The 14,038-nt window shown below is 37.9% G+C and overlaps 1 protein-coding gene across 2 annotated transcripts in view; it reads right to left on the bottom strand.

Moving 5' to 3' along the window:
- Window positions 1–14,038, bottom strand: part of LOC115210904 (probable 2-oxoglutarate dehydrogenase E1 component DHKTD1, mitochondrial) — a 69,012-nt gene that overhangs the window by 7,457 nt on the left and 47,517 nt on the right. For both annotated transcript variants that reach the window (XM_029779682.2, XM_036502592.1), the window contains exons 17-22: window positions 13,392–13,531; window positions 12,205–12,361; window positions 9,516–9,616; window positions 6,769–6,870; window positions 3,709–3,954; window positions 674–737 (exon numbers count right to left, since the gene is read on the bottom strand). In XM_029779682.2, the coding sequence (XP_029635542.1) occupies window positions 674–737; window positions 3,709–3,954; window positions 6,769–6,870; window positions 9,516–9,616; window positions 12,205–12,361; window positions 13,392–13,531 (810 nt within the window). The remainder of the gene's footprint in view (window positions 1–673; window positions 738–3,708; window positions 3,955–6,768; window positions 6,871–9,515; window positions 9,617–12,204; window positions 12,362–13,391; window positions 13,532–14,038) is intronic.

The following is a 14,038-nucleotide window of genomic DNA, read 5'->3' as shown; positions in this document are numbered from 1 at the left end:
TTGAGCCAATGAGAGAGCCTTGATCTGCTAAAAATGGTAGTCAAATCTCATCTTGTTATTTTTAATAAAAGAAGTAACATTGTGTATTGTGTAATGTAGTCTTAGATACAAAGTATCTGGGGAAGATGGGATGGTCAAGGCTAGAACACTTTTCTTTGTAGGTCAGCACATTTCAAGAATCCATCTGGTCATTTTCTCCAGTTTGATTTTACACATCACATTGTAACATAAACAATTGACAATCAACTTGGTTGTCATCATCATCATCATTTAACGTCCGCTTTCCATGCCAGCATGGGTTGGACGATTTGACTGAGGGCTGGCGAACCAGATGGCAACACCAGGCTCCAATCTTGATCTGGCAGAGTTTCTACAGCTGGATGCCCTTCCTAACGCTAACCACTCCGAGAGTGTAGTGGGTGCTTTTATGTGCCATCGGCACGGGGCCCAGTCAGGTGGTACTGGCAACGACCTTGCTCAAATCTTTACACATGCCACCGGCACAGGTGCCAGTAATGCAGGGGATGTGTTATATCAACTTGAAGATGATCTGTATCAACTTCGAGGAAATTTATATCAACCAAAAAAAAGATGTAGTCGCCTATTTTGTTAGTATTCTATTCAGTTACAAAACCAAAATTATGAAAGAAAATGAAAGAAAGCAATGTTATACCTTTTGCATTGGGATATTTCTTAATTTCTTTTAATAAGTCTGCAACAGGGAATGGACAAAGGCTCTGGAATAAAATATAATAAAAAGAAGGATTATTATTAACAACAACAACAACAATCCTTTCTACAATTGGCACAAGGCCTGAAATTTTGGGGAGGGGGGAGTTGATTAAATCAGCCCCAGTACTCCACTGGTACTTATTTAAACAAACCTAAATAAATGAAAGGCAAAGTTGACCTTGGTAAACTGTCTCCTCATTTGGCTTCTTTTAAAGGGGATGCTTCTTTGTCATAAGGTCTAATATAATATTTTGGAATTTAGCTATTGCTGTGTTGGAGGTGATAGTTGTTTTAGTCAAACCCCTTGCATTTGCAGATCCTTTCTAAATGCATTCATAGTGAGGCTATTCAGGTTGTGTGAGACTGCTAGTCCATCATCTCCATACAAAGCAGAGATGTTTGCTTCCTGAGGGTGTCAAGAGGTCAGCTGACTCTGCTCTGTCATAACTTCTTGTGGAGATATCAATCAGCAGAACTGACTCAATTTTTTTACCCAGATGAGCATTTCTCTTAGATCTGTTTCTATCAACTGACTTTAAAAATGTCAGAATATCAAGGAATTAACTCCCTTACAAAGAAAATTTAATCTTAGTGAAGTTGCTTCACTTTTATCCCAGTAGTGCTCCTGCTACCAGACAGAACCCCATTGGCTAAATGGCATGCCTATGAAAAATTACCTTGAGTCTTTTCAGTAGTGTTGGTCACATGATGACAAGCCTTATCTCATATGGCCCATTTCTTGAGAAAGGTTGCCAGTGCCCACTTTAAATTAATACCGAAGTGGTTGAATATCCCACAGATGTGTGTACCCTTAATGTAATTCTCAAAGCAAGATTGGCCTAACATAATATATGAAAAAAGATGGAACTTTGAATTAAAAGTACAATTCATCTGAAAGGTTTCCACATAGATTCTCAGTCAAAAGACTTGAGTCAACCTTAATCTGCTCCAGTAAAGACACCTGCCCAAGGTATTGTGCAATGGACTGAACCCAGATCCATGCCTGCATATATGTGTTTGGAAGTATCAGATATTTCTCCCAGATGGATATATGGTAACAAACTGTAGCTGAGGATGATACTGAAAGATCTCCATAGACAAGGGATCACATTTTGTAAAATTCATACATGTTATAAGGAGAATCTGGTCAGAATTAGTGCAGATCATAAAACTCACAAAAGTTTTAGAACAGCCAAGAGTAGTTAGAAAAGTTTTATGAAAGTGCAGAGTATGTAATATACATGTAATATCCCATAATTTATTTGTTTGCCAAGAGGAGTAAAAATATACTACAATAGTTAGCACTGTTGGCTAACAAAACAATTGGCAATTATCCAGTGTCACACTGTTGACATTAAATTACTTCGTGCTTCCTACATACATCAAGGACAATTAATATTTAAATGTTCTTGTAAGAGATAGAGCAAAAGGCTAGACATAGAATACAAACTGTCACTGTCAACTAAGCTAATCCTGACTCTAAAGTAAACAGCAGGAGAAATTAGTAATGATCTACATTAATAAATGGTAAATACTTCAAAAGTGGAATAAATTGGTTTGCTGAGTGGAAGATGAAAATTAACTGTTTCAGCTAAGATGCTTCATCAGAAGGTCCTGCTTGGAACATTAAACTTTCCCTCTGTTTCATGATAAACCAATTTATTCCATTTTTAAATAGTTTCTAGTCATAGCTTCTAGGCACATGAGTGGCTGTGTGGTAAGTAGCTTGCTTACCAACCACATGGTTCTGGGTTCAGTCCCACTGCGTGGCACCTTGAGCAAGAGTCTTCTACTATAGCCTTGCAAGTGGATTTGGTAGACAGAAACTGAAAGAAGCCTGTCATATATATGTATATATATGTATATGTATGTGTGTGTATATTTTTTGTGTGTCTGTGTTTGTCTCCCCAGCATCACTTGAAAACTGATGCTGGTTTGTTTACGTCCCCATAACTTAGCAGTTCGGCAAAAGAGACCAATAGAATAAGTACTAGGCTTACAAAGAATAAGTCCGGGGTCAATTAGCTTGACTAAAGGCGGTGCTCCAGCATGGCCTCAGTCAAATGACTGAAACAAGTAAAAGAGTAAAAAAGAGAGTACAACTGTAACTGGTAGAACTAATTCTCCAGTAAGTATTAAATGAATACTAATTCTTCCATAAGCATGGAATAAAGAGGGTATTTTGTACCCCTAATAACTACAAAATTCTTCAGAAGGTCTCCAATTATCGAATGTACCGTTGTGGGTTTTATTTCTACAGATTGTTTTAAGATCCACTTTTTCATGTTTGCATGGGTCAGATGAAATTCAATGAGGCAGATTTTCTACAGTTGGATACCCTTCCTGTCACCAACCCTCAACCGTTTCCAAGTAAGGTTATATATCCCCCGTCATTAGATATGTTTTCATGGAAGATTGCAAGTGAAGAACACTGCTTGTATGACAGTGACACTCATTTACAACCATCACAAGAAATCAAGGCAAGGAGACAGTAACACATACATACACACACAAGGCTTCTTTCAGTTTCTTATTTCTTTACTGTCCACAAGGGGCTACACACAGAGGGGACAAACAAGGACAGACAAGTGGATTAAGTCGATTATATTGACCCCAGTGCGTAACTGGTACTTATTTAATCGATCCTGAAAGGATAAAAGGCAAAGTTGACCTCAGTGGAATTTGAACTCAGAACGTAGCGAAAGACCAAATACTGCTAAGCATTTCGCCCGGCGTGCTAACGTTTCTGCCAGCTCACCGCCTTTTCTTCTTTCAGTTTCTGTCAACCAAATCCATTCACAAGGCTTTGGTTAGCTTCAGGGCCATAGTAGAAGATACTCACCCAAGGTGCCATGTAGTGGGAGTGAACCTGAGACCATGTAACTGAGAAGCAAACCTTTTTGCCACACGGCCAAATCTGTACCCAAATATTCAGAATGTAAAAGTTCAGAACAGAAGAAATAAACTCTTACTTACTTCCAGCCTAATAATGGCAACATTGTGACTGTTTGAAGCATCTCTTTGTTTGTTTAATGCATAGAAATGTTTGCCAGAACAAAACACTAATCTAGTAACAGACTCTGGGTTAACTTTGATGTCTCCTAGGACAGGTTGGTAGCAAGTTCCAGGTGCCATGTCAAGTAGAGAAGAAGCTGCACTGGAAAGTCTCAGCAAAGTTTTTGGTGCTGCAACTATTAAGGGTTTGCGGTAATTTCTCACCATCTGCAATGGAAATATGTGAATTTACTTGAGAAATATATTAGAAATACAAGACTGAAAAACAGAAAATAGATTTTATGGAGACACTAGGTTCCGTAAACCACAATGAAATTCTAAGAAGTGCCAACCACTGTGTAGTGTGTGCTACAGTTCACTGTGAAACTTGATTATAAACTTACTAGCAGTATCGCCTGGCGTTGCTCGGGCTTGTAAGGGAAATAACTATATAAGCATTTTTAGAGAGTTATAGCCAAAAAATGCATTAAAAATGGAAAAAAAATTATAAATTTTTTTTTAATTGTTGACTCATCGTAGACATTTTTAGAGAGTTACTTCCCTTATATAATAGCGAAAAAATGCATTAAAATGGAAAAAAAATTATGGTAAATTTTCTTTTAAATCGTAGACTCATCGTAGACGCGCGCTAATACCCAGAAGGGCTCGATATGAATCACGACTATAAGATACCCGGTTTTGGTTAAACTGCACCGCAAAATGTGGGAGTAGTTAGGAATCTAAATCGTAGGAGACAGACACACAACCTTACTTTTATATATAAAGATTTCAGTTTCATTCTGTCAACATTAAAATAATAACAATAATAATGATGAAATTATTGTATACAGTGCTCAGGTGCACCACGACTTGTCAAAAGTGCGTAAAAAGCATATGCAGTCTGCAAAGTGAACAGCGTATGAGTCAGATACATGCTTGTGTGTGTATGGAGGGGAGAAAATCAGGTGTAGTGTTGGCGAATCTCAGGAAGCATGGAAGTTTTGAAGGATGCAGTGCTCCAACAACTAACAACTGATGCCGGCAGTTTGTTCCATACTTCAGCAACTCTCAGCGTGAGAAAAATGTTTCCTTAAGTCATGGGAGCTGTGCTGTTTTCTGACTTTGTAAACATGACCATGGGTGTTAGACAGGTGGAGTTTGAAAAGGTGCTCAGAGTTATTGTTTGTAAGATGGTTAATAATTTTATGGGTGTCTGCCAAGTCAGCTGCCAGACGTCGGAGTTTCAATGTATGCAAGGTTTCCAGAAATTTGACTTTTATTTCCAATAACAAACCTCCAAACAATAATTGTCAATAAAATGAAATAGTAAAAATCGGTCTAATAGTTAACTCATGTCAACTATATAATATTGATATGTTTCATAGGCTGCCGCCTTAAGACATATTTAGAAACAAAACAAAACTTAGAATTACTTGAAGTGAAAAATCAATCAATTAATCGATCATTATCAATTGTTATTATCATTATCCATGCTGGTATGGGTTAAATAGTTCAACAGGATAAGGGTACGTCAGGCACATGTATCACAACCATATGTGTGCAACATGGTGATCTCATATCAAAGTAAACAGCACATGACCTTGCAGGTGGGGTCCAGTTAGAATTTTCTTCAGGCTGAGTAGCCCTTCCGCTGAAAAGGTCTCTGAATAAAGGTTGTTTAAGGATGTTGAATGAAACACCCATGTTTCCCGAGGTGAATTATTCAAACCCCAGAGAATTCCTCTCAACACATAGCTATGATGCTCCCCAACTACTTCTGCCCGTGATCATAGATGCACATGTTGTTAGCCACTAAGGGACATACTCAAATGGTTAAGGTCAAACAACTGACAAGCAAATCTGTGGTATTGAGCAGAATATTATTATTATATCAGTGATTAAGTCTTGCTAATTTCTAATATTTAATTGAATTTTAGCCTTTCAAATGTTATCCAATGGATAACAGAGGTGCACATTATGATGCTAGTGCTAATAAACATAAACTATTATCTATGCTTCAAAAGGAGGAATTTATAACAGAGTTAGTTAAATTGCATGTGATTCAAAGAAACAAAATGAGCAGATTTTAAAGTCTTTTTGACTAAGAATAGAAGAAAAGTTTAAAGTTTTGGAAAGCACCGAAAAGTATCAGGAGTAGTGAATATGACATTGGTAATTGCAGCTAACTAACAAAAAAAATCCAATAAATTTTGTGTCTTTAACAATCAAAACACTACAGAGAAGAGATGATAATAGTCTTGAACTCTGAGCTTAAAATTTATAAGAAAAAAATAAATGTTTTGAAATATGTATATTATGTATAAAGATCCATTGACTGAAATCTGTCAATTTCTTACCATATTTCTTTTTTTTTCACAAAGTGAAATGAAATCTGAAAATTCAAGGGAGGTCATTCTCTAAGAATCATACAGCCTTATACAAAATGTTAATAATTAATCCAAGAATTCCAACACACATAAACGAAGATTTTTTTTATGTTTGACTATAAGAATTTTAAGATTTCAACTATAAAAAGAATACTTTTTTCGCAAGTTTGACTAACTAGTTTTAAGATTTCGATTATCAACAATAGAATTTTTAATTTATTCCTGTTCCCTTCAAAGAAACTGTCACAATAGCATATAGTCTTAAATCTTGGAACAATCTACCTTACAGTAAAAAATTAAATGGCCATAGGCAAAACATCGAAAGAAATTTGGGGTTACCCAAAACAACAATAACAATCAGGATAGATATGAAACCTAATGATTTCTAAGATTACAGTCATATTCAGTTTAATGACAGTCATTGCTTATTTATCAGAATATCACTTAAAATTATGACCAAACTTTCCTAATAAACAAACAACTAACATGGGAACAAAGTGGAATCACTGTCACCACTTTGGACTAAAATAGATTTTGCCACACTAGAGAGTATTCTGTTGCTCTAATAAACTAGTATGAGTATCTATAGAAATATTTTATTGATGATATGGCACTGTTAAACATGTCTGTAACCTCATAATTTAGATAAACTTACCTGTCTGCGGAGCAGGTGAAAATACTGACCAGATGTTGTGGGATGAACTATTTCCATATTAACATGGTCACTATCAATAGCATCCTCCTTGCTATCACAAAGCTACATAATAAAATAACAAAAGAGAAAAATAATTATATTTAAATGATAATTAAAAAATTGATGAAGCTTAAGCAAAATAAAAAAAAAAATTGTTTTTTTAATTCTTAAAATATTTTCTTTAATGAATGTTATAGATAAGATAGCTGATTGGATAAGATATTTGATGAGATGATGACAGAATCTGAATCATTTAAATGTGGAGGCACATGGCCTAGTGGTTAGAACAGTGGACTCGTGGTCGAGGGATCATGGATTCGAATCTCAGACCGGGCGATGTGTATGTTTATGAGCGAAACACTTAAGCTCCACGCAGCTCCGGCAGAAGGTAATGGCGAAACTTCTGCTAACTCTTTCACCACAACTTTCTCTCACTCTTTCTTCCTACATCTTGCAGCTCACCTGCGACGGACCGGCGTCCCGTCCAGGTGGGGAACCTATACGCCAAGGAAATCAGGAAACCGGCCCTTATGAGCCAGGCGTGGCTTGAGAAGGAACAAACAACTGTTCCTTCTAAAGGATGAATCATTTAAATGGTTCAGATTCTGCCATCATCTTCATTTAACATCCATTTCCCACACTGGCATAGGTTAGACAGTTTAACAAGATACATCTAGCTGCAAGGCTCTAGTGTCACGCTTTAGTATGGTTTCTTCACCTGGATGCCCTTCCTAAAGCTAATCAGCTTACATGTGTACTGGGTGCTTTTAACTTGTATTGAGTCTGTAACAAAGAAATTTAGCGCAGGAGTGGCTGTGTGGTAAGTAGCTTGTTTACCAACCACATGGTTCCGGGTTCAGTCCCACTGCGTGGCACCTTGAGCAAGTGTCTTCTACTATAGCCTCGGGCCGACCAAAGCCTTGTGAGTGGATTTGGTAGACGGAAACTAAAAGAAGCCCGTCGTATATATGTATATATATGTATATATATATGTGTGCGTGTATGTTTGTGTTTGTCCCCCTAGCATTGCTCGACAACCGATGCTGGTGTGCTTATGTCCCCGTTTCTTAGCGGTTCGGCAAAAGAGACCGATAGAATAAGTACTGGGCTTACAAAGAATAAGTCCCGGGGTCGAGTTGCTCGACTAAAGGCGGTGCTCCAGCATGGCCACAGTCAAATGACTGAAACAAGTAAAAGAGTAAAAGAGAATGATTTGGTTTACTAGGCTGTAAATAAGTATGAGAGAGTAAGGAGAGCTGTAAATTTGGTAAGTCCCTTATTGTTCACAATTCTAAGTTCAATCCCTTCTGTGAGTGTGTAAAATTGACTCTGGTACTAATTTTCTAATTGGTTTGACTTGTCATTGGATTCAAGCTCTGGGTTCTGACTCAAGTTGCAAGTGAGGATGAGGTTGCAACAGTTCATTTTACACTCAACTCATCACATACAGGTATCCACTCGCAGGTGGGAATCTTCAATCATGATAGATAACTAACAATGTTTGATCGTACAATTTCAAGAAATTAAGTGATAGAAAACCAGGTAAATGCTAACCCGGAGAGGCCACAGGCTATCTGTTGAAATTAGCTTAACTGACATAATTAAAAAGAGAAATATATATATATATATATGGCTGAGAAGCCTGAAGGTTTGACAAACAAATATGAAAAAGATGACTGACGTAGAAAAAATATGAAATATAATTTATAAAAGTTAGCTATCAACCTATATATATATATATATATATATATATATAACTCTTTTACTTGTTTCAGTCATTTGACTGTGGCCATACTGGAGCACTGCCTTTAATCAAGCAACTCGACCCCAGGACTTATTCTATCGGTCTCTTTTGCCGAACCGCTAAGTTACGGGGACATAAACACACCACCATCGGTTGTTAAGCAATGTTGGGGGGACAAACACAAACACACACATACATATACACGCACACACACATATATATATATATGTGCATATATACGACGGGCTTCTTTCAGTTTCCGTCTACCAAATCCACTCACAAGGCTTTGGTCGGCCCGAGGCTATAGCAGAAGACACTTGCCCAAGGTGCCACGCAGTGGGACTGAACCCGGAACCATGTGGTTCGTAAGCAAGCTACTTACCACACAGCCACTCCTGCGCCTTATATATATATATATATATATATAAAGAGCACCATCCGAGCGTGAGTGTTGCCAGAGCAGCTAACTGGCTTCTGTGCCGGTGGCAAGTAAAAGGCACCATTCGAGCGTGATCGTTACCAGCATCGCCTTACTGGCACCTGTACCAGTGGCATGTTTAAAAAGATTCAAGCGAGGTTGTAGCCAGTACCGCCTGACTGGCCCCCGTGCCAGTGGAACGTAAAAGCACCCACTACACTCTTGGAGTGGTTGGCGTTAGGAAGGGCATCCAGCTGTAGAAAATCTGCCAGATCAAGATTGGAGCCTGGTGCAGCCATCTGGTTCGCCAGCCCTCAGTCAAATCGTCCAACCCATGCTAGCATGGAAAGCGGACGTTAAACGATGATGATGATGATGATAAAGAACATAACAGTAGTAATACTAATGATATTAACAGTGAGGCTAAGTGCAAACTAGCATTTACTGTAAAATCATTTTTTAAAATTAATAACCATAATAATCAACACAACTTCTTTTCTCATTATAGTCATTAACACTGTCTGACTAATGAACTAGATATTTTACCTGTAAGAATCGTTCAATACGGCATGAAGAATGTTCGGGTCCAGCACCATCAAAACCATGTGGAAGTAACATCACCAAACCACTCTGAAGTAGCCATTTTGCTGAAGAAGACATACATAAATTCAAGAACATTCTGATAGGAAGCCAAAAAAAAGTCAGTAATGTATTCTGGAATTTTCTAAACTATGAATTAAACAAATGTAAAATTGCTTAGACTTAGATTCAATTATTTTGCTGAGCTTACATCCCAATACTGCTTAAGAAAAACTTAGAAATAACTAAGGTATAAATAGATAGAAATGTTAGCAGAACAGCCGAGTTACAGGGACTATATTAATAAACACCAGTCATAGCTAACTTGAAGCTACACACCAACCAACACTGCTTTTCATGTGTGGGTAAGACAAATAATTCTACTGCACTTAAGTCAAAACCTTCATTTAGCCAGGAAGGGCAGGCAGTTTTTATCTGTTTAGCAGCCTAGGCAAAGGAGATCATGCATGGATGAGACTGAAAGGGTGTAAGATAGGGACTTTACCCTTTGGCAATAAATCCAACAACTGTTTTCAGTTTTACTTGAAAAAGAAAGTAAGGGTCTAGACTCTAGACCCTTCAGGATTTTAGAAATGATTCAATGAAGCATGGCCTAAAATTGGTTGGGAACCACTGGTCTAGAGGGAAGTGCTGCCTCCTATGAAATTTGTTGAAAGAAGGAAGAGAGTGTTAAGCATGGTCTGAGTGCGTAGGCCCTGTGCCTATACAGTAGAACAGCTAAGGACAGGGTACTTGCTTTAGTAGTCAGGGTGAGAGTAATTTTTGTAGGGTTTCCACGAGGAGCCCACAGGTTTCCTTCATTTGGAGAATTTTTTCAATTTTTGTTTCTGTTATTTCTCATCATCATCATCGTTTAACGTCCGCTTTCCATGCTAGCATGGGTCTTATTTAAATATTTTTTTTTTTATGTACTCACACCCTGTATCTTCGTGTACTGTTGCCAGTCTTTTTGTAGTAAACCCCTGTGGTTATAGAAGCAAACACGTGAGGGTGAATGTGTGCACGCATGAGTGTGTAATGTTCATTGTAAATATGTTTCATTATGTGAGGGCACAACCAGTTTAATATAATATGAATATGATATGAAATTATTGTGTACAGTGCTCAGGTGCACCACAACTTATCAAAAGTGCATATAAAGCATGTGCCTTAATGTACAAATGTCTGGAAAGCAAACAATGCATGAGTCAGATACATTCTTGTGTGTGTATGGAAGGGAGAAAATCAGGTGTAGTGTTGGCGAATCCCAGGAAGCATGGAAGTTTTGAAGGATGCAGTGCTCCAACAACTAACAACTGATGCCGGGAGTTTGTTCCATGCTTCAGCAACTCTTAGTGTGAAAAAATGTTTCTGAAAGTTATGGGAGCTGTGCTGTTTTCTGACTTTGTAAATATGTCCATGGGTGTTAGATGGGTGGAGTTTGAAAAGGTGCTCAGAGTTATTGTTTGTAAGATAGTTGATAATTTACAATTTACAATTTAATATGGAGAAAATTGTCTATATCATAAACGAAAATAAATAAAAACCTAAAATACGTAAACTAATATACACCTATATAAAAGCTACGACTCGATAGTCATAAAATTAATGTGCAGAACTAATTACAACTACAGAGATAACACATCGTATGTTGAAATCGTGCTTTGGCTATGGTGATACTGCACAAGGGACATAACTCTACCTGTCTCAATTTGTCGGTGAACGGTTGTTTAGCAGGTGGTTAACTCTGAATGAATAGATCTATGAACAAAAGTATTCTAGTTATGACTACCCGTTTTTTTTCAAGGGTATACCTCTAAAAATACATTATCTAATGTGTCCTTTTTTTTTGAAAGCGGTAGGGTTCTGTATTATTTGAGAGAAATTTGGGCACTACTTTTAGAATGCATAGAGTGATTAACAAAGGTTTCTTTTATTGACTCATCTAAGTCCACAGTTGAATGGATTAGCTGTAGAAAAGACATCCACCTGTAATAACAATTGCTCTAAAATATACTCTCTTATAAATGCTAGAAAAGGAAAACGTATGAAATAAATATATGCCGCTCTATATCACGCTGGTGAGACCCATATTGGAGTACGGGATTCAAGACTCTTCTCCTTATCTCCTCAAAGACATACAGAATCTCGAAAGAGTCCAGAAGCTGGCTACCCGCATGGTTCTTGGTCTCAAGAATTTGTATATGAAGAAAGGCTGAAGACGCTCGACCTTTATTCTCTAGAAAAACGCCGCCACCGTGGTGATCTCATTCTTGCTCACAACATCATAAGCGGAAAGTGTAACCTCTCGAAAGAGCTGTTCTTCACTCCTGCTCCAGAGCGTCGGCTGCGGGGTCATTCCGAAAAGCTCTATCTGCGACGATTTCATCTCAATCGAAGTAGAGGGGCTTTCTCCGTCCGGGTTGTGGATCCGTGGAATAAGCTGCCAGACGAGATAGTGAAGATGCCGACGACCGCTCGGTTCAAAGTCTCCCTTGACCACTAGTGGCCTGAACTCTTTACATGAACACCACCCTGTACATAACTCCATGTCCCCCTACATGGCCTTGCTTTTGCTTTTTGAGCCAAAAAATTAACTAACTAACATATAAATAAATAACAGATTTCTTAAAAAACAAAAAAACGGTATACTTACTTTCTCCACTCGTTACATATGTGTCAATGATAGGCTGAGCTCCATTAAAGAAATCACCAAATTGAGCTTCCCAAATGACAAGGTTTTTAGGGTGCTCCAGACTCATGCCATATTCAAAACCAAGCACTGCTTCCTCTGATAGAACACTGTTAGCTGCCTTTAAAAGCAAACAAAATTACAAATAAACAATACTATGACTGCTGCCACCAACAAAATTACAGATTCTCAGTGGTTTTTGTACAAAATTCTGATACAAAACCGAGAAAGAATAAAATCTAAACGATGATTCTAGTAAATTATTTTAGAATTTGTAGATGTTTATGCCAATAAGATGTTGAAAAAGTTACCAACACATCGGCGAGGTTCATATTCTGTCACCAGCAATGCATTGTATTTATAGTCAAAAAAGACTTCAATAGTAGATTTTATCTACTTTATGTGGTTAATAAGCCTACTATGTAACCGCAGAGTTTTGGGTTCAGTCCCAGAGTGCAGCACCTTGAGTATCTTCTACTATAGCCCCAAGTGAATCCATCAGCATTTTCTCACAAAAGAAATTCTTTTCTTTAGCTTTCGGAAATTCCTGAATCATTTGCTAGTGAATTTGAATAGTCTAGTGAAAGATAGTCATAAGTTTGATATTGCTCTTTACTCTTTTACTTGTTTCAGTCATTTGACTGTGGCCATGCTGGAGCACCGCCTTTAGTCGAGCAAATCGACCCCAGGACTTATTCTTTGTAAGCCCAGTACTTATTCTATCGGTCTATTTTGCCAAACCGCTGTTACTGGGACATAAACACACCAGCATCGGTTGTTAAGCGATGTTGGGGGGACAAACATAGACACACAAACACACATATATATATATATATACACATATATTCGACGGACTTCTTTCAGTTTCCGTCTACCAAATCCACTCACAAGGCTTTGGTCGGCCCGAGGCTATAGTAGAAGACACTTGCCGAAGGTGCCACGCAGTGGGACTGAACCCGGAACCATGTGGCTGGTAAGCAAACTACTTACCACACAGCCGCTCCTGCACCTAATTGCCATTTTTTAAAAATACAACACTGGCTATTTTACTGGTAATCATAAACAAAGATATGGACACACACAAGATATTCCTGGTATACGCCTAGGAAACATGTAGAAAAAATATATAAAGATTATGTAATGTTACTTACCTCAAAGTAACCAACCTGGTCAGATGATATATGATTCAGTGGTATATAGATATCATCAGACTCTTGGTCAACAATCATTGCATGACGATGACTAAAGGTTCCCCGACCAACATCTTGACCACTAATGCGAACATTAAAACCTACAGGATTAAATAATATACATACCTTAAGACTAGAATATTGCAATTTGGTACAGAAAATCTCAGTCATAGCTAACAAACTTTGTAAGGATATTGAACCAAATGGAGTGACAATTCTTATTTCAGGGCAAGCATTGCATTGAGTCTCAAGTAAAGCTACTTAATTTTGAATAGCCTATTATATATGTATGTATACATTTAATTGTGGGTTTTCTTCATTACTTTAGGTTTTATGCTTTATATTAGATGCGTACCTTTTCCTTCTTTGGACACTAAACTCTGCTTGCGAAGACCTGTTGAGGCAAGTGAAATCAAAATCAAATTCGATGACTGGCATCCGTGCTAGCGAGGTGCGAAGAGCACCATACAAGTGTGATCGTTGACAGAGCGGCTAACCGTCTTCCATGCCAGTGGCACATAAAAGGCACCATTCAACTGTGATCATTACCAGTGTCACCTTACTGGCACTTGTGCCTGTGCTAGTAAGGTGCCAAGAGCTCCATCTGA

Source organism: Octopus sinensis, linkage group LG4 (genome assembly GCF_006345805.1).
Source record: "Octopus sinensis linkage group LG4, ASM634580v1, whole genome shotgun sequence".
In the NCBI taxonomy this organism is placed as follows: Eukaryota; Metazoa; Mollusca; class Cephalopoda; order Octopoda; family Octopodidae; genus Octopus; species Octopus sinensis.
The sequence above is the reverse complement of the archived record's forward strand: the minus strand, read 5'-3'. Positions and strand labels throughout refer to the sequence as shown.